Source organism: Sus scrofa, chromosome 2 (genome assembly GCF_054392235.1).
Source record: "Sus scrofa isolate SSC_HxYL_T2T_F1_AM1 chromosome 2, Sscrofa_HxYL_maternal_Yorkshire_Landrace_v2.0, whole genome shotgun sequence".
In the NCBI taxonomy this organism is placed as follows: domain Eukaryota; kingdom Metazoa; phylum Chordata; class Mammalia; order Artiodactyla; family Suidae; genus Sus; species Sus scrofa.
The window spans coordinates 37,192,971-37,218,737 of record NC_139384.1 but is presented as its reverse complement, the minus strand read 5'-3'; the positions used below and the strand labels follow the sequence as shown (position 1 = coordinate 37,218,737).

Here is a 25,767-nt window from a genome sequence, read left to right as displayed (position 1 = left end):
CCACCTAACTCCACCTTACATAATCCTGCAGTGCTACTTCTGGAGGACTTCTGAACTAAAACGATTAAAGCTTTTATGTACTTTTGAAGTATATTTCTCTATTCTGATATTTAAATAATTGGAAAATATATTCCATGTAAAACTGAAAACTGATGTTTTTTCGCCACTATTTGACATAATGTGTTTTAGGTTCTTAATTACATCGGAAGCAAAGATGAAAAATTCCATCTAGGACATAAAGCATTATTGTCTTTGTTTGGAGATTTCTCCTTGTAAAGCCTTTAATGTATTATAAGTCACTTTAATGAAATCTTCATGAACATGAGGTGACTTTTTTAACTGGCACCCCTTCAAAAGAACCTCAGAAGAATCCACTTGTTGCTCAAGATTAATCTGTATTTCTGTATGACACAAACAGACACATCAGCAATAAATATTAGGATTTTAAAATTGTTTGATAATACAGAAAACCTAGTTAATACAATCTATTGCTTTCCCTTTCTTCAATTTAATAGATAATCTTATCTGATTAATTCTGCTACCCTAAAGCCACCAAGTAATTACATTTCTGAGGCACATTTTATCTAAGTTTCCTATCTGGATTAGTCCTTTCTACTGGTACCTTATATTCAGTCTTTAGCCAGTGACATTTCAATAGGCAAGATTTGAATTAATTTTAAAGTGTCAAAAAATTTGATGGAAAAATGCTCGCAGTGTTAATTTAAAATTAGTAGGAATCCTCTTGTCATTTTATTGTTGCAGTCCTAGGAAGTATGATAGTCTCAGCAACTTTGCAAAACAACTACAGGCCTCATTGAAATTTCAGACAGATGATTGGTCAATTTATATGCTGCAGTGCAAATTTACTGTTGGTGCAGTGGTCTCCATAAATCCAAAGATCATCAAACAGCATTTCCATATAACTGTTTATCTATATCCTAGCTCAAATTTCCTGTTATTATTGGTTGTCTGAAATCCACCCATCCTTGTTTTTCATTGTTTGATCTAATTGGTCTAAAAACATCAGCTAATTAAATGGCTCAGAGCTATAATTAACTAGTGGAACTATAATTTGAATGCATTACTATACAATCTAGATTTTATAAAATATTGGAAATACTTGCCAGTAATTGCAAAATTACTTTTCTGTTTTCAGATTAAAACAATCAAAATATCACTTTTTTGAAATATGACAGATGAGTTGACAAATGTAAACTTATTATCAACAAATTTTCTATCAGTATATCTTAGAGTCCAGAAGTTGAAAGATCTGGCTATAGTCACATGAAACTTAAAACACAAAAATACTCCTTGCATCAAAATTTTAAGTCTTCATTTCAGGAATATCAACTAGAAAGTTCTTTGCAAAAAGCATAGTTTACCAATTATGTTTCTCATCGTAAGGGCAAATTTAAATTTTAAGACTTTTGCATGCATCTTCACTTAAGATTTTTACATTCCAAAATTTTCTACGCGAACTATTCTCATTCAGTTAAGCAGAAACATTTCCTAGTGCTAAAAATTTAATTTCTTAAACAAATATTCTATACCAGAGAAGTTACTAAATTATTAAATTGGTACCCACTTATGAGTGTATTTTGATCTTTTCATTCTACATTGTATATATTATTTCTACTGTAATGTCTAAAATATATTATCAAATTTGAGTAAATTAATATCCAGTTAGAGCTTCTTTGTGGACTTCTTATCCTCCCTTCATACCCCTTATCACCATTCTTCAAATTGTCATCTAAAACAAAAATTTACCAAACCCAGGCTAAAGACCAGTAGTATGCTTCACTCAGGAGCTACAAACATGGAGATGAAATAGCCTGTGCTTCTCAAATCCTTTATAGACCAAGAGTGTAGGCTACAACAAATGTAACACCAAAGAAATGTGACAGGTTTTATGATGGAAATATAATCTTGGGTATGACAGAGAGATAACTATCCCTGTCTAATGAATAAAGGAAATCATCCCAGATGTTATCGTATTTTCAAAGGGGCCTTGAATTGAGCCAGATTTTTATGATCAAAGAAGGAGGGTAGGGCTGTTCAGATACTATGCAACAAGTATCTGAACAGCCCTGGAATGGAAAATGCAACAAGAGTTTAGACTTAGGATTTAAGGCCGTGGGATTATAGTGCACTACTTTATAAAACTGTGGATTCTGAATGGATATGAGAATAACTACTTTGGCTAAGGGGTTTGAATAACTTCTCTGACTTTTACCCTAGAAAGTGCTGGAGGGAATGAGGTGAAGGGATGACACTGAGCCAGTGAAGATTAAAGAAGAGAATCTGATATATTTGTAATGATCTATTACTTCCAGTAGAAATTATTATTTTAATAAGTAATAACTATTACTATGACTTTTCAAAATTATAAATCTTAAAAAAAATCTCTGAAAGCAGTTGTGCCAAAATAGTCAGGGTAGTTAATTCTCAGGGTAAGGATGTGGACAGTTAAAATTTTTATTCCTAGAACTAATTATAATATTTAAAAATCCTCAGAAATTAAAAATTTGATTACTCTCAAAGAAAATCTGTTTATTTGGAAATTTGAATGACAGATGAATTAAGAATGAGGGCAGTGGGGAGTGGGGTGGGGCAAAGTGGATGAAAGGCATCTATTAAAAGATACACATTTCCTGGAGTTCCCATTGTGGCTCATTGGAAACGAATCTGACTAGCATCCATGAGGACTCAGGTTCTATCCCTGGTCTTGCTTGGTGGGTTAAGGATCCCATGTTGCCATGAGCTGTGGTGTAGGTCACACACGCAGTTCGATCCCATGTTGCTAGGCCAACAGCTAAAGCTCCGGTTTGACCCCTAGCCTGGAATCCTCCATATGCCTCAGATGCAGCCCCAAAAAGACAAAAAAAAAAAAAAAAAAAAAAAAAAAGTACACATTTCCAGTTATAAAATAAACATGTCTTTGCACCATAACATAACACAATGACTGTGGATAACAGTACTGTATTGTGTACTTGAAAGTTGCTGAGAAAGTAGATCTTAAAAGTTTTCATCGTAAGAAAAAAAAATCATAACCATGGTGATGCTATTAACTAGAATCATTGTGGTGGTCATTTTTCTGTATTTACAAATATTGGTTCTTTTTTTTTTTTTTTTTTTTTTGTCTTTTGTCTTTTTAGGGCCGTACCTGTGGCATATGGAGATTCTCAGGCAAGGGGTCAATTGGAGCTGTTGCTGCCAGCCTACACCAGATCCACAGCAACGCCAGATCCAAGCTGCATCTGCAACCTACACCACAGGTCACAGCAATGCCAGATTCTTAACCCACTGAGGGAGGCCAGAGATTGAACCCGCAACCTCAGGGTTCCTAGTTGGATTCGTTTCTGCTGCACCATGACGGGATCTCCTTGATTCTTTATATTAATAGTGTATGTCAGTTATACTTCAATTAAAAATGAGGTCATAAATATCAGATGAGAAGTGAAATCAGTATTGCAAATAAGGGGTAATAAGTTTCTGAATGAAAGGAGTGGTAGTAGAAGACAACTAAGTTTACAGATGCACTACTTATTAAATAAAAGAAGCATCCTGCACAATATGGTTCTATTATAGTGAGTTGAAGATATTACTTCATTTAACTAGACGTATTTTTGTAGTTAAAAAATTTGAGTTGTAGTTAATATTTATATAGTGTCTAAATGAAGGCAATAATATAAAACAACTGTGCAATATATGACAATTCTAAATTCCTGTATTTTTGTAAGAGCCAGTCTAAATGTTTAAAGATAGTTAATGTGAAAATGGCTTAAAGCCAAGAGCTAAGAGGAATCAAGTCAACTTTTTAGGGCATAAGATAAGAGGCAGTAATTATCTGTGAGGGTAAAGGAAGCAGAAAGACTAAAAGTCAGGTTTTAGGCATACAGTATATTTAAGAAATGCAGGTTGTGTGAAGGCCTGAGAAACATCATTTGTATCTCCCTTGACTTTGTTGGATTCTCTAAATCTTTACAGAATGTACATCATGCCACATCACATTGTTTCAAGTTATGGAACCTAATAACTATGACTTTATTTCTCACCTTGCAGTCCGAGCTTCATTTTTCCTCTTTTGAGAGTTGAAGCAAACCTGAGACAAAGATTCTTCATTAGTCCATAACTGGGTACCAGAATAGAAGGACAGATTTTAAAATTTTCTAGCTAGATCAGTCAGAAGCACATAGACTATATCAGATAAGTTCAAATCTTGGTTTAAAGCATAAGAGAACCACTATTAAACATTGGGTCCAAAAGTACAGAAATGAAGATGGGATATAATAGATCAGGAATCAAGGAAGTTATCAGGTGAGGGTACAAAGCATATTAGGATGGAGTCCTACTAGATTCAAGATATAGATTATAAACAAAGCAAAGGTACTGTGAAAGCATTTTTACTAGGTGATAGTTGCATTTCTAAGGCTATCATTCTTATTTTATATAAAAGAAAATTAGATGCAAATTAAGTTCTCACATAATTTTATATGTATATGCCCATAAGTTAATGACTAGTATTCAAATAAAATCTTTCTGATTTTAAAGTTCTCAATATTTGTCTACATAATATTGACCTCAAGACTTTAAGGCATTTTTAAGGTCTTTTAAAATATATTCAGATTTGATTTTGGAAGGATGCTTTGGCATAGTTTATTGGTAGAAGATAGACCTTGTGTCCTAGCTAAATATTCTCAATTCTTTTATATGCTATGCATTCCAGCTCCTCAAGCACCTAGTTGTTGTTCCTGTTAATATTTCTGTTTGACAATAAAATATGTGTTAATCTGTTTTCTTTAAGAAGCAGTCAACAAATAGGGTGAAATTGCCAAGAATTTTACTAGGGAAGCATTTATTGAAAAGAAATAGAGGAGGAGTCAGAAAAGGTAGGGAGAGTAAGTAAACTGTGATTAAATCCAACCCTGTGTGAAGCAGAAATTGAAGGAAGTTTGGGTAGGATTGTCCTAGACTGCAGTACGGTTTTTAAAATTTATTTATTTATTTAAATTACTCAAATGAATTTATCACATCTGTAGTTGTATAATGATCATAATCTGATTTCACAGGATTTCCATCCCACAGCCCGAGCAGTGAGGTCAGAATCCTTAAAAGCCTCCAGGAATAGGTCTGCTTTAGTAGCCCTGCCACACTGTCATTGGTTTGGAGCAGCTGTTGGGAAGTGGGGCCTTGACAAAAACATTGCAGTGAATTTCAGATTGTCATAGCTAGAACTTAGTCTCTCTATAGTTGTGGATCTGTTCTGCAAGGTACATTCTCATAGTTGCCATAGAAGACTCCAAAGCTTTATGAAATTTTAGAAAATTACCAGGCATCATCTACCCTATGCATGAAGGTATATAGTTTTGATAACTAGATGGCATTTTATATAAAGACTTTCTCATGCCTCTCCAATATCTCTCATATTCTTGGATGAGATTCATGAAAAAAAATCCCTTTAAATATTATTTTAACAAAAGGAAGAACTGAAAGTCTAAATTTGAATTATAAGTGAAGTGGAGCATAATCTCTTACTAAGGGTGGATAGCATATTTTCTTTCTCAAAACTAAATAACTTGAAAGATAAGTCACGAGATTAATGGTTCTTTGGGGTACTAAATTAAAAATGAGTTTGTTTTTGTTACAAGAGATAGCATGCAGTATTTATTCAACTTATTCCAACAGATGTGAGGAATGGCCGTAATGTGTTTGAGATCATGGGAGATGATTTACATTTGAAAGGTATCAGAATATGCCACCTCAAAATATGATGGTAGGAATTCATAACGTGCCAACACATATATGTCTCTTTGATATATTGATTATTTTGAGAATATAGGCACTTGAAAAACAGCAAATACAGAGAGGCTTACCCTGAACTCTTTTTAGTAGCCTAAAAACAAATCCTGCAAAAAGAACTCAATTGTCATAAGGCCCTTCCCCAGGAGTCTCATCAGCCAAGGAGAGTAGACTAGCAGTTCACACTGCACCTAGACAAGTCGTGTGCTGTCTCCTTAAAGCCTTATATCCTCCCTCCCCTTTCCCTGTTAACATGGTATTTAAGTCAGAATTCTAAGTCACCTGAAGAAGTTACTTATTTTCCCTGGGTATCTCCAATGACCATGAGGTATACATCTTAATAAATGTGTTTATTTTCTTATTAATCTGACTTTTACTACAGTGATCTTATCTAAGAACTCAGAAGAGTAGAGGGAAGATTATTTTTGATTCCCAACACATTCAATCCATATAATGACTGAGGTAGAAAAAAATTATTAGTCTCATTTAACAGATGAAGATAATAAGGTTCAATATTACTATTGATCATAGATCTAAGAAATGATAAAGAACAGATTTCAATTTAATTCTGAGTAGCTCTAAATCCTGTATTCTTTTAAAATGCAAATTTTAAATTTGTTTATCAAAAATTTCCTAAGTAAGACTATATATTAGAGCCATTTATAGACTATGAAAAATTATGTATAAATTGGTCATAGTCTATCAAGGAGTTATTTGGAAGAGCTAATCAATATATATATATAAAGTTATAAAATGCAAACCCAATTGCTTATTATATAACTAGTAAAATCAATAAATACTCACTATGAGCTGAAGCCATTAGTGTGAGGTTTATGGTAGAGTGGGTGCATGTGAAACTAACAGGAAACATTAGCTGTTCTTTTGACAAGTGTCTTGCTATGAAGTAATACCATAGGCCATGTACCTTATAAACATGAGAAATTTATTTTTACAGTGTAGGAAGCTGGAAGTCCGAGATCGGGGGTCAAGTGAGGGTCTTCTTCCTGGGCCCACATTTCTTATATTCTAACATGGTGGAAAAGATTGGAGTCTTCCAGAGTCTCTTTTACAAGGCAATAAACGCTTTTAAGAGGGATCCACCCTAATTGGTTAAGCATATCCCAAAGGCCCCACTTCTTAATATTTTTTATTATAGTTGATTTACATTGTTCTGTCAATTTCTGTTGTACAGCAAAGTGACCCATACATCTACACACACTCTCTTTCTCATATTATCTTTCATCATATTCCATCACAAGTGATTGGACATAGTTCCCTGTACTGTACAGCAGGACCTCATGGTCTATCCATTCTAAATGTAACAGTTACATCTATTAACACTGAACTCCCAGTCCAACCCACTGCCTCCCTCTCTCCTTCCCCTTGGCAACCACAAGTCTACTGTAGTCTGTTTCTATTCTGTAAATAGGTTCATCTCTGTCATATTTTAGTTTCTGCATGTAAGTGACATCATATAGTATCTGCCTTTCTCTTTCTGACTTACATTACCTAGTATGAGAATCTCTAGTTCCATCCATGTTGCTGCAAATGGCATTACTTTGTTCTTTTAATGGCTGAGTAGTATTCCATTGTGTATATGTACCACATCTTCTTAATCCATTCATCTGTTGATGGACTTTTCAGTTATTTCCATGCCTTGGCTATTGTGAATAGGGCTGAAATAAACATATGGGTGTGTGTATCTTTTTGAATGAAAGTTTTGTCTGGATATATGCTCCAAAGTGGGACTGCCAGATCATATGGTTGTTATGGTAGTTCTATATTTAGTTTTCTAAGGAAATGCCATAGTTTTCCATAGTGGTTTTACCAATTTACATTCCCACCAATGGTGCAGGAGCCTTTCCTTTTCTCCACACCCTCCTCAGCATTTGTTATTTGTAGTCTTATTAATGAGAGCCATTCTGACCAGTGAGAGGTGGTACCTCATTGTAGTTTTGATTTGCATTTCTCTAATAACTAAAATGTTGAGCATTTTTTCATACGCTTGTTGATTATTTGGGTCTTCTGCCAATTTTTCAATTGCGTTGTTTGTTTTTTTGCTGTTGAGTTGTATGAGTTGTTTGTATATTTTAGAGATTAAGCCCTTTGTGAACTGCATCATTTGAAACTATTTTCTCCCATTCTGTAGGTTGTCTTTTTGTCTTTTTTTTTTCCTTTATGATTTCCTTTGCTGTGCAAAAGCTTGTAAATTTGATTAGGTCCCATTGGTTTATTATTGTTTTTATTTCTGTTGTCTTGGGAGACTGACCTAAGAAAAAATTTGTATGGTTGATGTCAGAGAACGTTTTGCTTGTGTCCTCTTCTAGAGTTTTATAGTGTCTTGTCTTATGTTTCAGTCTTTAGAGCCATTTTGAGTTTATTTTTGTGCATGGTGTGAGGGTGTTTTCTAGTTTCATTGATTTACCTGCAGCTGTCCAGTTTTCCCAGAACCACTTGCTGAAGAGATTGTCTTTTTCCCATTTTATATTCTTGTGTCCTTTGTCAAAGATTAATTGACTCTAGCTGTCTGGGTTTATTTCTGGGCTCTCCATTCTGTTCCATGGGTCCATATGTCTGTGTTTATACCATTACCACTTTCTTGATTATTGTAGCTTTGTAATATTGTCTGAAGTCTGAGAGTGTTATGCCTCCACCTTTTTTTTCCCCCCAGGATTGCTTTGGCAATTCTGGGTCTTTTTTGGTTCCATATAAATTTTCATATTTTTTCTAGTTCTTTGAAAAATATCATGGGTAATTTGAGAGGGGTAACATTAAATCTGTAGATCGCTTTGGGTAGTAGGCCATTTTAATGATATTAATTCCTCCAATCCATAAACATGGGATATCTTTCCATTTCTTTGAATCTTTAATTTCCTTGATTAATATTTTATAGTTCTCAGCATATAACTCTTTTACCTCCTTGTTCAGGTTTATTCCTTGGCATTTAATTTTTTGTGGTGTGATTTTAAAAGGTATTGTATTTTTGTATTCCTTTTCTAATATTTCAGTATTAGTATACAGAAATGTGACTGATTTCCTAAAGTTAATCTTGTATCCTGCTACTTTGCTGAATTCATTGTTCAGTTCAAGTAATTTTTTGTGGAGTCCTTAGGATTTTCTATATATACTATCATATCATCTCCATATAGTGACAGTTTTACCTCTTCCAATTTGGGTATCTTTTATTTCTTTTGTTTGTCTGATTACTGTGACTAGGACTTCTAATACTAGTTTGAATAATAGTGGGGAGAGTGGGCATCCTTGTCTTATTCCAGATTTTAGCAGGAAAGCTTTCAGCTTTTTTCCATTGAGTATTATATTTGCTGTGATTTTGTCATAAATGGCTTTTATTATGTTAAGATATGTTCCCTTATGCCCACTTTGGTCAGAGTTTTTATCATGAATGGATGTTGTATTTTGTTAAAGGCTTTTTCTGCATCTATTGAGATTATCATGTGGTTTTTGACTTTTCTTTTGTCAATGTATTGTATAACATTGATTGATTTGTGTATGTTGAACCATCCTTGTGAACTTGGGATGAAACCCACTTGGTTGTGGTATTATCTTTTTCATATGTTGTTTAATTTGGTTGGCTAAAATTTTGTTGAGAATTTTTGCATCTGTATTCATTAAAAATATTAGCCTGTAATTTTATTTTTTGATAGTATCTTTGTCTGGCTTTAATATCAGGGTGATGGTGGCTTCATAGAATGTCTTTGGGAGTGTTCCTTGTTCTTCAACCTTTTCGAAAAGTTTAAGGGGGATGAGTATAAATTCTTTGTATGTTTGGTAGAGTTCGTGTGTGAAGCCATCTGGTCCTGGACTTTTGTTTTTATGGAGTGTTTTTATTGCATATTCAATTTCATTTCTAGTGATGTGTCTATTCAAGTGATCTATTTCTTCTTGATTCAGTTTTGGTGGGCTGGATGTTTCTAGAAAGTTGTCCCTCTCTTCTACGTTATCAAATTTGTTGGCATAGAATTGTTCGTTGTAGTCTATAATTTGTTTTTGTATTTCTGCAGTATCTGTTGAGAGTTCTCCCTTTTCATTTCTTATTGTGTTTTTTTGGGTTCTCTCTCTCTTCATCTTATTTTATTTATTTTTTTTAATTTCCCCAATACATTATCATTTTTTTTATACTGTACAGCATGGTGACCCAGTTACACATACATGTATACATTCTTTTTTTCTCACATTATCATGCTTCATCATAATTGGCTAGATATAGTTTCCAGTGCTACACAGCAGGATCTCATTGCTAATCCATTCCAAAGGCAATAGTCTGCATCTGTTAACCCCCAGCTCCCAATCCATCCCAATCCCTCCCCCTCCCCATTGGCAACCACAAGTCTATTCTCCAGGTCCATGATTTTCTTTTCTGGGGAAAGATTCATTTGTGCCGTATATTAGATTCCAGATATAAGTGATATCACATGGTATTTGTCTTTATCTTTCTGACTTACTTCACACAGTTTGAGAGCGTCTAGTTCCTCTCTTCATCTTGATAAGTCTGGCCAGCAGTTTGTGAATTTTGTTTACCCTTTCCAAGAAGCATCTCTTGGTTTTATTGATTTTTTTTCTTTTTTTTTTAATCTATTTTGTTGATTTCCTGTCTGATCTTTATGATTTTCTTCCTTCTGATGACTTTGGGTTTTGTTTGTTCTTCTTTTTCTATTTATTTTAGGTGGTAGGTTAAGTTGTCAGTTTGAGGTTTTTCTTTTTTTTTTTTTGAGGAACTCCTGTATTGCTATGAACTTTCCTCTAAGAACTCCTTTTGTGGCATCCCATAGATTTTGAATGGTTTTGTTTTATTGTCATTTCAATCTGATTTCTTTGTTGACCATTAGTTTTGTAATAGGATGTTGTTTAGTCTCAGTGTAGTCAGTTTTTTCTCATTTCTTTGCCTGTGGTTGATTTCTGGCTTCATTTTATTGTGGTCGGCAGCGTGTGTGCTTTCCCAGGGGAGTAAGGGCAACTGGTGGCACTTAGTTGCAGTGCCTTCCTCTGCCTTTATCCCAGAGGGGACTGGGGCTGTAGGAGGTACCTATTCACAGACCCCTAGTGGTGGCAGGCCATGCTTCCCTCCCCTTCCGGGGTCTGAGATGCCTTGGGCAGTTTGCACTGCTGCCCTTATTAGCCAGTGCAAGAGGTGTCCCGCTGCCAGAGAACCAACGTGTGTGGCAGAGAAAGATATTTCTATGGCAGTCCCGCCTCTCCTCTCCTTGCTTTCCCCAACATTTGCGCCTTGCTTCTCCTATGGGCCCATCTGTTTTCTTGGCTGCAGCACTCCCCTCCCAACCTGTGGTGCATGGCTCCCTAGTCCCTCAGGCTGTCTCCACATAACCACTCCTAGTCCTCTTCCAGGAACTGACCTCTGAAGCCTGAGTCTAAGTATCTAGCCCCTACCTGAGTGTCTCAGGCTGTGGTGTCCTAGAGTGGTCCTACTGGCCTGACATCTGCATGGCCTCTTTCTGCTTTGCCCTCCTCAGTCCAGCTGCTGTGCTGGACTGAGGCTTTGAGGTTTCCCCTGTGGGACTGTGGTCTCCCAGGGTGCGGGTTCCTTTCTTCTTTCACAGAATGCTGGTCCAATCCTGATTCCTTTTTTTTTTTTCCCCTTTTGTTCTACCCAGTGGAGGGTTTCTTGCCCTTTTTGGAGGTTTAAAGTCTTCTGTCAGCATTCAGTAGATATTCTGTGCTGATTGTTCTACATGTAGATGGTGAGTTTTTTTGTTGTTTTGTTTTGTTTTTAATGTGTTTGTGGGAGAAGATGAGTGCCAAGTCATACTCCTCTCATCTCGATCCCCCCCACTTTTAATACCATAACTTTTGAGGGGGTTTAGCATTTAAACATAAATTTTGAAGAGGCACAGATATCTAGACCATAACCAAGGGGAGTAAGTGTCAGACTTAAGACACCTAAGATTGAGTTCTACCTCTAATAAATAACCTCATAGTTATTTCAAGTTAACTGCATATGACTCTTAGTTTTTAACCTCTTCAAAATGATACCCACTTTACTGTGTTACTGTGTTGTTGTGAGGACTGAATAGGAAAATGCATTAGAAAGCAAGCAGCAAATTCCTAGTCTAAATACAAAAGATACTATTATAGGCAATGAAATCTGCATTTTATTTGAATGCCAGATTCCAGTCATGCTTAAAGTTGATAAAAATCTTTACCCTACTGTCAAAAGTTTTCAAAATGAAAGCATGAAAACTATTTGTTATTGGATTTTAAAATTATTCTTTGAATTTTATGATTCATCAGTCTTCAAAATGTTTGTATAATTCACTGATGTTCAACAGCTAACAGATCTCTTAAGTTAGATTTCTAAAGTTTGGAAAGAAGCAAATGCCAAGTCTATCCAAAAGAAACCTAAAAATAAAAAAAGAGAAGAGCAAGAAAGGCATATTTTCAAAATAGAAAACACTCATAAGATTCACCCAAATAAAATATATTTTAAAATATTAAATCCAAGAATTCTCATGGACTATATTCTTGGTAAATGGAAGTTGATTTTCCACTAGAGGAAGTGTGACGCTCTATTTTATTTTTGTTGTTAATTTAAAAATAAGACTTCTTTGATGTTTACTGTGTGCTAGCACCTTATTTTTTATTAACACATTTGATTTTTACAATATTCTTATGAGATAATTGCTCTCACTTTACAAATGAGGAAAACTGTAGCCAGAAGCTTAAGTGACTTGCCACAGGATATAAACAAACAGTCTGACTGGTGTTCTTGTTCTTAGCTATGGAGTTTACTTCATATAGTTTACAATCTAGGGACATATTAGAACTTCTGTGAATTTACTGCTCTCCAACATGCAGTTCATAGACTTTTCCCTTTGCCTCTGGAGCCTCTTCCTCCAGATATTCATAAAGTACTCTCCCTTTCTTCCTTCTAGTTTCCTTGTAGACATCTCCCAAGAGTCTTTCCTTGATCTGCCTTCCGCATGCTTCTTACTTGGTGAGTTTCATTTTGTTTTTACTTTTCCACAATGTGTATTGTACTTTGTCACATTATATCTTTATTGGGTTTATTCTATCTTTTCCATTATTTTGAAAAAAATGTCCAAAGCAATGACTAGTATACTGCAGACTCTTTTTTGTAAACATGTATTGAACAAATAGGTGGTCATGAGCCAGAGGTTATGTTATTATCTCAAGTACTCTTGAAACAATCCTTCTAGGCATGAGTAACATTATTTCAAATTCCACACATGGGAAAACAGATTTAAATATGTCAAATAAATTTAACAGATGCATGTAGGTACTAAATATTCAAGACAGGATTGAATACAGGTCCATATGATTTTAGAGTTCCCTCTTTTTCACTTATTTTGTGCTGCCTTTCTAATTATTTTGAAAGAAAAATAAGGAAAATAAATTTTTAATCTCTGCTGTAAATCATTGTTTTGTATGACAACAACATGTTTTAGTGTAAGATATACATTAAATTAAGTCTAGTTTTACAAGGATGTTTCTTCATGCCATTATAATCAAAGCTCTGATTTTTTTCCAGTATACTTTCATCTGTCTTTGTACCTCTACAGAGATATGCAATTTAAGTTTTTTATTAAAGAATAATGTACAATTTCATTAATGTAGGAACTTTAAGAATCACATCTATCCTTAACCCTATGTGCCCTAGGGTCAAGTCAGAATTGTAAGGCTTTTAATAACACAAAATCAAAAGCCTACTCCACAAGTGGCCACAATTATCTCTGCCCTGTTCAAGAAAAATGAATATTTCTTCTTCCTTTTTTGCTTACAAATTTAGTTTATGAAACCTGTGTATTCTTGTAAAAGATTACTGTGTTATTAACCTGGGACTTTCATGTAAGTGCCTGACTGCTTGGCTCTAAACTGATTTTTAAAAACACCCATAATGCATCTTTGGTTTAAGAGGATAATCACATGATGTCATAAGTGCAGAGGTGGTCTAACAAAAAGGATTTTTGCAGCTCTGGTTCATAGTAAATGGAATGTGCAGCTAATGCATTTAAATAAATAACTTTTCCATTATTTCTAATAAAACTTGCGCTCAGTTGAATATTTCCAACTTTAAGTAGAGTTTTTGAACATACATTGTTGTGTGAGATTGAATCCCAGAAGTTAATTTTCAGAAGATCATTTGAGAAATTTAAGAAGCAAATAGCCAGGGCTTTGGGAATATGTATTATTAATGCGAATTGTAAATGTAATGAGATAAGAAAGAACACATTTTTTTCTATTGGTAGTTGTTGATGTTGGAAAAATTATTTGGATGTATAATTAATTTGATTGATTATGATGTTTTGAGCAACTTCAATATGATATGTGAACCTAATATATAGTACTTCAAATGGTATCTGGAGATTATCTTAGGTAAATTAAAATCATCAGTAGATTTAGGATCAAAAGCCAGGATAAAATAAAATAATATTCAATAAAGTTTGATACCAAATAAAAGAAGTTATTTAAAACTTATTACTGATTTTTTCTGACTTTAAAGACACTGAACACTTCAGGATTCAAGCTGAACTTTGTTTTGTTTTCACTTTCATAACTCATTCTAGAAGTTCACACATATCCGTAAATTTCTATTGGACTTCCTTTATAGAATAAAACGAAAAGTCTACAAAGTATAATCTCTAAGTTTTTCTTAAATGTTAAGTTAATTTTTTGGAGCTAGCCAATATAGTCTTTAGAATCTTGGAATTTTTATGACTCAGTGGTTAACGAACCCAACTAGTATCCATGAGGACACAGGTTCAATCCCTGGCCTTGCTCAGTGGGTTAAGGATCCGGCATTGCCATGAGCTGTGGTCTAGGTCACAGATGTGGCTTGGATCCTGCATTGCTGTGGCTGTGGTGCAGGCTGACAGCTATGGCTCTGATTGGATCCCTAGCCTAGGAACCTCCATTAGTCATGAGTGTGGCCCTGGAAACACAAAAGACAAAAAAAAAAAAAAAAAAAAAAAAAAAAAAGAACCTTATATCATAGCATCTTGAATAACTGAAGGGTTTGGATGATATCTAATCTACTGATTACTACATATGACTTATTACTGAGATTGCATAGATGACTGTTGAAACATTCCTCTAACTTCAGTTCGAAGATTTCTCCTTCTATAAATCTTAGGTTTGACCATGGAAAATGTACTAACACTTCCTGTATAAGTCCAGTTGGCTATGAGACAACTGAGGGTGAATGAATAACCTCAATAATTAGAAATTAGTTTTGGTTAAATTTCAATAAAAAGACAAAAAGAATATCTGTAAAAGATTAAGATGATTTTCCCTTGTTTTCTTGTGTCATCAGTACCTTGACATTCATACATGAATATACAGTTTATGAGTTGTCTTTCGAGGAGATTTGTTTCTTATTTAAAATTGAAGGAGACATAGGCCCTAAAAGTCTGAAATTTATCACGGGATTTTAGGATGCTCCCTCTCCACCACCACAGTAGGGCTCTAGTATTGTAGTACTGGATTCCAGCTGAAAGAACTGTGGTATCGTAGACACTATATAATCAGGCATTCTTACAGAACCCCTAAGACAATTGGGGAGACAGAAAAAAAAAAAGGACAATGAAATAAATTGAAATCTCCTGGCATGTACGTAGCACAGGTATTAAAGACAGACCAACTTCTATTACCTGGTTATTTCTAAGTCTGAAAGTGTTTGAGAAACCTTCACACTATGTTTCCATCTGAAGCCATAGTCTCATCTGATCGTGTAAGAGATCATGTGTACAGAGTAGTCTCCTCACTTTCACACAAAACCCTAACCTGATTCTCTTTTCCAGTGCTTTTGATAAAACAAATTTCCCTCAAATCAAATATGTAGGGCAACACACTCCATCTCCTAATAATCACAAATGGTCATTGGAAAAATATTTTCAGTTGCTTCCCTGCCAGCCATTTTTGTGAAGAACAGTCATGACTTACAAAAACCTATAAGAAAGAAAATAATAAAGGCAGTTATTTAAATAGAAGAACCTGAGAGAGGTTTGAGAAAAATATGAAATTGCAAAAAAAGAAATAAAGATCCATGTTTGGAGTAAATATTTGAATGAAGGGAAGCCATGGTAATATTTTATTGTAGGGATCAAACACATATGCAGACTCAGGGTTATTGCCGCAAAAGGCAGGAGACAAATAAAGGGAGTTAAAAATTTTTAAGGTCTATGCATTTTTAAAGTAGTGGTGCAAGTATCAATATGCTAAACTCAAATAAGTATTCTGTATTATGGTGATCACTAAGAAAAGATTAAAATATGTATAATGATATAGGAAAATAAAATAGCACAAAAACAAAGTAAAACAAAACTATTGATCTGTCCAAAAGATTAAGCAAATTGAAAACAAAAAAGTTAGATTTAAGTTTAAATATATCAGTAACTATGCTTAATGTAATGTGAATGTGCTAAACACAAATAGAGCATGAAGGCTGTCTTTGGGATTTTTTTTTTAAATATTGTTTTGTTCTCCTTAAAGCTTGAGTAAAGAGGTGATCAAATGTTATACTATACAAATATTAACAAAAACCAGCATGGTGTTGCTAAACTACTATCAGATAAAGCAGACTATAAATCAATAAATATTCATAGACATAAGGAAGAGTATGTCATTTAAAAAAAATTAAATCCACTACAAAGCATTATAACTTTGCATGCACACTAATAATATATAGTCTCGAATTATTTAAGGCAAACATGACTGAAATTAAAGGAAACAAATACATTCAGATTCATAGTAAAAGACTGTAAGATAATTTTCTTAGTTACTCATAAAACATGCAGATAAAAATCACCAAGTGGAGTTCCCGTCGCAGCGCAGCGGTTAACGAATCCTACTAGGAACCATGAGGTTGCGGGTTCAATCCCTGCCCCTGCTCAGTGGGTTAACAATCCGGCGTTGCCATCAGCTGTGGTGTAGGTTGCAGACGCGGCTCAGATCCCGCGTTGCTGTGGCTCTGGCGTAGGCCAGTGGCTACAGCTCCGATTGGACCCCTAGCCTGGGAACCTCCATATGCCACAGAAGTGGCCCCAAAAAATAGCAAAAAGACAAAAAAAAAAAAAAAAAAGAAGTAAAATCACCAAGTGTTTGGAAGCTTAAACAATGTGATTAACAAATGGCCTTGCTGACTAAAAGCACATTGCACCCCAGATCTTATGCTGTGGCATAAACAAGTTTCAATAAAAGTTCAAAGATGGAAACCATGGACCCTGAGCATAATAAAACCCAACTTGTCAGTAAAACCAAAAAAAAAAAACGAAAAAAAGAAGGAAAGAAAGAAGGAAGGGCCGCTAAATTTGTAAATTCAACAAGTGCTAAGTAGCCTTTAATTCAAGGAGAAAATCACAATGCAAATTAGAAAATAATTTGAATTGAATAAAAGTAATATTAATTATAATAACTATTATATTTAAATGTGTGAGACATTGTTAAAGCCTGTTTAGAGAAAAATAACTATATTTTAGAAAAGAAGAAAGATTGAAAATCTATATACCTCTTAGGAATCTAGGAAACAATGGCAAATTAATCCCAAAGAAAATAGCAAGAGGAAATTTTTAAAGTAAAAGTAGAAATCGAGATTTGAAACAAGTGAATAAGAGAGAAAACCAACAAAGCTTCCTGCTGGCAATTTAAAGAGATTAGTAGAAGTTAAAATACCTTAAATGGAGCCATTCAAATCAAAGGAAAGAAGGCATAAACTATCAATAACAGGAATGAAAAATGGAAATAACTTCAGATCCTTTATATGTCAAGAAGATATAGAGAGGATATTATGAATAGCATATTACAGGAGAATTTTTAAAAGTGGGTAGAAAGGGAAAATGCCTTGAGAAAGACAGCATTTCACAACTGACTCAGGAATTAAGGGGGAAAAAAAAAAAGAACAAAACAACTCTGTTTCTACTAAAGACATGAAGTCACTCATTAAGAATTTTCAAATAAGAAAACTTCCAAACCCAAATGGTTTTCCTATTTAATTTTATCAAACAATTAAGAATGAATAATACTGGGAGTTCCTGTTGTGGTGCAGCAGAAAGGAATCTAAATAGTATCCACGAGGATGCCAGTTCGATCCCTGGCCTTGCTCAGTGGGTTAAGGATCCGGCATTTCCATGTGCTGTGGTGTAGGTCACAGAGGCAGCTCAGATTCCACCTAAGTTACATAATTTTGTCTTCCTTGTTTTATAATGTTTTATTATTGTCATGTTTTTGAATTGCAGAGACGTATCTTTTAATCAGATACCTATGAACTTTGCTTTATATGTACATACATGTATGTGTATATATTCTTTTATCATTTGACCTTGAAACTACATGACACACTTCCATCACTCTCAACTTTATTTTGAAATTTGTTAGATATAATCTTTAACTGTGGAATTCAGATCACATCAAGATATATTTGATGTCAAGGTATGTACCCTCCTTCAATATCAACATCTTTGAGTGGTATTAATATAGTTCTGTAAATTTAAAGAATCAGTATTTTCATCCACACTATAAACCTATTTGTTTTTATTTTCTTATATTTTCATTGTATTTAATTTTTAATTTTTATTATATATGTATTGTATTTTCTATATTCTCTGTCTTAATTTCTAACTTTTTATATATTTTTTGCTCTTTATTCAAAGTAACTCTTCATGTTGATGTTCTAATCAGTTAAAAGTATTTTTTAGCAGATTCTCCTATTATCCACTGCTTCCACTGAGTTGACTTTTAAGTGTTCTCTTTACTTATTTTCAACAACTTTTTCTATAATCTGCTCCCTTTCTCCCTAGCAACTTTGTTTTCTCTCTCATATTTCATTGAAATTAGGAAATACAATTAGTATCTTCTATTTTTTGCAGTTACTCTGATACAGTGAAGCTCATCTGGTTTGATTGCTCAGTTAGATTCTTTAAATTATTGTTCGTCTTTTTTTTTTTTTTCCCTCCGTGAGGCAGAAATGACTCAGGTTGACAATCACCTGCGTTTTACTCAACATGTGATCTGCTCCAATTGATACTTCCAGGTAGTATGTGAGGAGGATTTCATTGAAATAGCCAAAATCCTATGACTTATTCACTGGCATGGCTTCTGCTTCCACCCCGTTAGATGAAATTTGGTGCAACTGTGAATAGAAATTAGGGAAGATTTCAGGGAGGCAGAGTATGTGCTAAAGTTTCACTGCTGAAAAGACTGACTTTCTTCAGACTCCTAGGGCACTCTGCAGTAAGATGGGGAATGTTCCCATCTCCATCTTGCCCTGATAGTCAAGGAAATGACTGATCTCTTGTTTTCTTAGTGTGAGGTTAGAATCAAATGATGCTTAGGGACAAAGCAACATATCCTGTCCCACTTTGTCTCCCATGCTCTGACCTGGAGAGGGATGGGGAATTGTCCATGGCTGTCCTAAGTGAAACTCTTCACTAACTTCTAGGCAACTTACTTTTTGCCTGCATGGAATTGTTCATTATTCAGGCTGTTTAGCGCTTGCCTACACCATAGATTCCAGAATTTTCTCAAATTTTCTTGATAATTTACTATTTTGCTACTCTAAGATTTTGAAAAAAATTCAGTTAATTCAATGTTATTCTATGGTCCTTTATTCAGTTAGTTCAATTGATAGTTAAATGGAAGAGAGAGGGTGTAAACGTGTGGGCTCAGAGAGTCATTCTGAAATGAGAAAAATGATAAATGTATGTCTAGAGAATTGTTATGCACAATGTATTTAAGAGCAACAATGCATTTAAGAGCAAAGCATCAAAAATATATTGTCTGACTTACATTTCTAAAATTATTCATCGGGAGACTTATAAGTACCCTGAAACCTGTGTAAAAAGCAAGCTTATTATACTTGTTTAAAAACATATTGTATGTATGATCCAGCTAAAATTGAAATTATTCAAAGTAAGTATAACTATTTTTTTTAAAAGTAAAGTTAGTTTGGTCTGTTAAGAGAAGCCAAGATGGATTACACCAAAATTAGGCATTACTAAAAAGGACAAAGCTTTGCAAATTCAGCTTATGTTTTAAAATGAATGAAGTCCAGAGACTAGAATTTACTCTAATCACTAGCAAGTGAGTGGTTACTATAAAAACAGAGACAAACTGATCCAGATTAAGATAAAAATATTTGCAGCTAGATCAATCAAAAGGAAGGAAGTTTCTGTGTGGTGTTTCCTGCCATCTTCTGTTCCCACTCTAAGAAGAAGAATCTTTGAGGATATGTTCCAGGTATCAGGAAGATGACATGTATAAAAAATTTACACTGGTATTTCCTAAGATTTACAGAAAACTGTTCTAAATATGTATTAACTAAAATGTCACAGAAAAACTTCACAAAAGACTAGAAGTCTACAATAAAATTAAGTAACATTTCCATCTTAATCAATGTTTTATATCTCAATAAAACTGGTGAAAAGGGGGAAATAAAGTACATTATTTTTTTAAAAAATGAGTTGATGTTTACAGAGGTCTGGGTAGAAGTTCAAATGTTCTGTCCAAAGACTCAGGAATAGAAATGTGCTCAGGATTCCAATTCTTGATTATCCACATTAACTAAAGTTTCTTTATTACTGACGTGTCTCAGACCTCAAGAGATGTTTGTACCTAGGTCACTAGTGCAAAAGGACAATGAAGTGAGTTTCTTGACAGAGTTTGCTCATCTAAATTATACATGACAGAAAAATCTTATGTCTTATATCTCAGTTTATGGATACATGGACTGTACCAAGTAATTATGTGTGGTTTATAAATCCACCTGAGTATTAACAGTCATCTGAGAGCAAATCAGTAACATTTCTTATATATACATTAAGAAATTTTCAAGGTAGATAGTTGTGATTAATAAAATACAATATTTAACTGTTAGTTAATTTCACATAGTTTTATATGAATGTCATATATTGATATTCAAAATGCAATAGTATGAGTACAGAGTGATGGATGAATATATATGTATGTGAATATATATATACACACACACACACACACACTCTTTTTTTTCAAGATGTCCTCATGCTCAAATGATAAGACCCACAGCTAAAGAGAATGAGATAGTTTTATGACACAAGATATCATCTTCTCAGTGTCTTGCTAGAAATCATTTATCAGGTGATGCTAACTGCAGTTCTCATGCAAAATCACATTTCCTTGTAACCACATTCTTTAAAGCATTACTTGAAAGAGCAAACACTCCAGGATTTGGGCAAATTTATCAGAGGTATAGAGGTTAGAAACTGTCTAGTAGGTAAACCTCCTTGAGCACCTCTTAAGTCAAAGCATCTAGACTCTGTCTCTCAGAAGGTGCCCCCTTACCGTCTACCATAACAAATATATAAATTGAGAATTACAAAGCTCCTCTTTCATGACTCTAGATCCTTCTTTATTTCTCTAAATTGTATATTCACCTTTTATTACCCTTTATCATTTCTCTAATTTTCTACCAACCATATTTTCCTCCACATATTTTCTCACTACTGACCAATTTGTGTCTTTTCTAGAAGCCTTAATTCAGACTCTTTAGAATCTATAGGTGGTAGGAGCTAAGTATGTATATTACTGTGTAAGCATTTTGTCAAGTATCCAGAATAGTACTGATATTTTCATTTTTATTTTAAGTAGTGATAGTATTTTTCTGAGTTATCATTTAGAATTTTGATACTGCTTTTACCTTCTTGTGCAAGCGAAGTCTCATATAGCTACCATTGGAACTGGGCCATCTTAGCCATTTCAGTCAAAGATTTTTCATACCTGTTCCAGAAGTGTGATAGCCTAGGTTTTCATAGTATATTTGGATGGTTGGCCATGGTGTTAGAATAACAGTCGTTCCCTATTCATGAGCAATAGTTTATAAAAGCATTAGGAGCAGAGAGTGAGTTTTCTTTACTTGTTTCTTCAGTTATAACTAATGATGAGTAAGACATCACTTTTTGTCCAGAATCCTTTTTATATTGTAATAGCAATGAATTTGGAAACATGTATTTTACTTTCTCAAACAGTGCTGAACACAGTAAAATTGCTTCAAGCATGCCATTCCTAATGTGTATCATATTTATTGCCATACTTAATGCCATGGTCATAATTAAAATATCCAATCCAAAGTTCCTGCTGTGGTGTAATGTGATTGGCAACATCTTGGGAGCACTGGGACACAGGTTCGATCCCCAGCCTGGCACAGTAGGTTAAAGATCCAGCTGCATCTTAGTTCACAGATGCATCTCAGATCTGATTCCTGGCCCTTATGTAGTTTGACTACCTAAGCTGAAGGATGGATTTTTCAAAGTTACTCTCCGACAAACTATTAATATGCACCTCTTTTTTTTGTAATCATGGATTCATGGACTACAGGACAGAAGATGAGTAAGAGTGAGATCCTAAATTAAATTTTCTGTAGTCACCTGCACAACCTTCAGCCCAGTTACTCAGAGGGAACATGTGGCTTATCTCTCAAATAGTACAATACCAGATTTCTCGATCCCTATTTATTTATTTATTTTTTTAGCGTTTTGCTCTTCCATTTTTCACCTGCTTGTACTATGAAATCCCTTGTTTAGTGTTTCTCTAGCTGCTCATTCTATTTGGCCACTATTTTTAAAATCCACCTTTTGCCTTGAGCTTTATTGCGATATAGCTGGCATATAACATTGTATAGGTTTTAAGTGTGCAGTTAGGTGGGTTTAGATATATATGTATTTCAAAATGATTATCACAATAAGTTCATTAACGTTTCTTTCACCTCACATAGTTATCTTTATGTGTGTGTGTGGGGGGGGAAGATCTACTGTCTTCGGAACTTTCAAGTATGCAATACGGATTGATTAAAAAGTCGCCATACTGGATGTTATATCCCCGTAACTCACTCATCTTGTAACTGGAGGTTTGTTCCCCTTGACCAACATCTCATTTCTCTTGCCTCCCAGTCCCTGGAAACTGCTAATCAACTCTGTCTCCATGAGTTCAGCCTTTCTGGATTCTGCGTGATGTGAGGTGATTCAGTCTTTCTGTCTGACTTATCTCACTTAGCATAATGCCCTCAAAGCTCTTCCATGTTGTCACAAAGAGCAGACTTTCCTTCTTTTTTATGGTTAAATAATATGCTGTTAGGTATGCTACACTGTCTTTTTTCAGTGGACACCTGTATAGCTTTAATGTCTTGGCTGTTGTGAGCAATGCTGCATTGAACATAGGGATGCAGATATCTCTTCAAGAGAGTGATTTCATTTCATATTGATATACACTCAGAAGTGGAATTACTGGATCATATGGTGGTTATAGGATTTTTAATTTTTTTGGGGGGTTTCGCCATAGTGGTTCCCATAGTGGTACACTAATTTATATTCTCCCAACAGGACACATGTGTTTCTTTCTTTTCCTCCATATTCTTGATAGTGTGTGTTAGTTCTTGTTTTTTGTTTTTTGCTTTTTGTTTTCCTGATAAGATCCATTCTAACAGGTGTGAAGTGATATCTCATTGTGGTTTTTATTTGCATTTCCCTGATTATTAGGGATGTTGAGCACATTTTCATATACTTATTGGCCATTTGTATGTCTTCTACAGGTTGTTTGCCCATTTTAATGGATTTTTTTCCTATCAAATTGTTTAAATTCTTTGTATATTTTGGATATTAACCCCTTCCAGTTACATGGTTTACAAATATTTCTCCTATTCCATAGTTTTTAATTTATCTTTTGATCCCCACAATCATAGACATATTTCAATAAGCATCAGGATTACTGTCTAACAATCTTGACTCATTAAAAATAATTTTGAATTAGCTTCCTTCCAAATTAAGACGTTCCTCTGATGAGCTGCCCAGTGCGATAAAGTTGCTTTCTCTGACAGCCCTTGGCCCCACCCAGCTGATCTTTTGTATACAGATATGTGAAGGAGAACTTCTAATACCAAGTTATTAAAAGCATCTCTCTGCAGCCTTGCCTATGTCTTCACTTAGCTCATTTTACTTTTTACTGCAGCCTCTCTGAGATGGGGTTAGTGCTGCTATCATTTAAAGGCAGCAAGATATCTTCAAGAAAAACAACTCTGAAATCCATCCATCCTATTGACGTCAGTTGCTTAGGAAAGGAGTGAATACAGAAAACTTCTTAGAGAGTCAGCTACGTGGTTTTTTTTTTTTTTTAATCTTTTTTAGATTTCCAAGTAAAAACAATTACTGGAAAGCCTGGGGTTATTACTGATTATAAAACAGTGATTTCCCCCCTCCTGTGTCTTTTTTTTTAAACTTCAAGTAGTGTGAACTTTGATTTATATAGCTCTTTAAGAATTTTACAATGTCAACTGTGAAGTTTGAAATGGATTATCTTTCTCCTGAAGGCTTCAGACATGAGCATGCTTCCAGCCCAGATTTTACTTTAACCTGTTTGACCGAACTCTCTGATGATTCTAGTCAATTTGGATTTCAGCACTCGAATTCTGTCCCTGATGGTAAGCTAAACTTTAGACTGATATTTTTGAATGTTTTAAATTACATCTGTACTTTTTTAATGTCAGATGTGTAAAAAAATAAATCTTGATGTCATTTATTTGTAGTGGTATAGCTGATGCCAATTTTAGTTTATTGAGTTATTTTTTCCTGAAATATATAAATAGATTGTTATAAAAAAGAATGGAGAGTTTTGCCAATAGAGTGAAATGAGAGAAAACAAATTCCGTGAACTAAAAAAAAAAAAAAAATGTTAATAGTGAAGCAGATTTTGTTTCTCTGAACACTCAAGCCTATCAGGGCTTAGTTTTGTTTGGGATGACTTATGAAATCAAGGATTTTATCCATAAACTGCAAGAAAAAAAAAAGCCCTACCATCTTTCATTCCTTTCTTATATTTATGTTTCCTGTTACATAATTATATTGTAAGGATATAATACATGCTTTATTTCTCATTAAGAACAAGATAATACTTTTTTTGATTATGTTATTTTGTGACTTATCTTTGATTCCATATGAACTGATAGTGTTGATGGAATTCAATGTGAATTTCTTTTTTGATACCTATCAGTGTTACTTATCCAGAATCACAGTTTTCCTTTTTGCTCTGCAATTTTGAGGAAATCATTCCATACACTAATAGGTTGCATTCATAAAAAAATTAGTTTTTAATGACAACTATGAGATGTCAATAACGAATTAATTGTGCTTTATACAATTTTTGTATAGTAAATAAATAATATTTAAATGTTGTTCTAAAGGAAAATTCCATTATGATTTAGTAGTTCATCGTTACTCATAAAAAAGGCAGTATAATTCTAATGTAAAAGTTAAGCAAAGCCTCCATAGCTCTGGATGTTACTGAACATTAACCTTTGCCCAATGAAAAATATTTGTAGAAATAATAAATTCTACTTTGCAGCCAGAGAATTATTCCAAGAGAATTTGGCACATGTATTTATTTTCAAATGTTTAAAAAGTTTTATGTGACTCCCAACCAATTGCTGATTTTTTGTTCACAGCTTCTTTTGTATTACATGACTTGTTTTACATTATAGGCAGTTCTACAATCAGGAGATATAACAACCGTTTGTAGATTTTCTTTCAACTGTAAGAAAAGAGATCTCCATGCTATTTTTTTCTTAAATTGAGCAGGAAAAAAGATTTATAAACGAAAGTATTTGCCAGTTCAATCCTGTTCTTTCCAACATATTTTGTCTTCTAGTCATCTCTGTCTTAGCACATCTATTCCAGCAGATTCAGCTATTGTCTTTATTCAGTTGACCTACACATCTATAGCTTAGGTATAAACTCTTACCAAAGCCTTGAAAACCATCCTCACTGATATACTGGCAGTGCCTCAGATGCAACCCAAATAAGCTAAACTCCCTAAAATGCCTCCTCCTTAAGTCCCTATTTTTGTCAATAACTCTTAAGTCATCTCAGACATTGCTTTGCATTTATTTCAGTGTAAAGTTTGTTTATCTATATGCATATTAATGTATTATTTGGCTTCTCTTACCTCTTTGACCAC

General features: G+C 34.1%; 1 protein-coding gene across 9 annotated transcripts in view; it reads left to right on the top strand.

The window, feature by feature from the left end:
* Nucleotides 1-25,767, top strand: part of ANO3 (anoctamin 3) — a 483,543-nt gene that overhangs the window by 29,637 nt on the left and 428,139 nt on the right. For 3 of the 9 annotated variants that reach the window (XM_013987285.3, XM_013987284.3, XM_085011614.1), the window contains exon 1: nt 23,847-24,235. The exons of 2 other annotated variants lie outside the window; for them this stretch is intronic. In XM_013987285.3, coding sequence (XP_013842739.3) covers nt 24,082-24,235 — 154 coding nt within the window. In that variant the 5' untranslated portion in view covers nt 23,847-24,081. Of the gene's footprint in view, nt 1-12,707; nt 12,770-18,165; nt 18,220-23,846; nt 24,236-25,767 lie in introns of those variants that run through there. 4 more of the 9 variants (XM_085011612.1, XM_085011608.1, XM_085011609.1 and 1 more) reach the window with 3 other exon arrangements.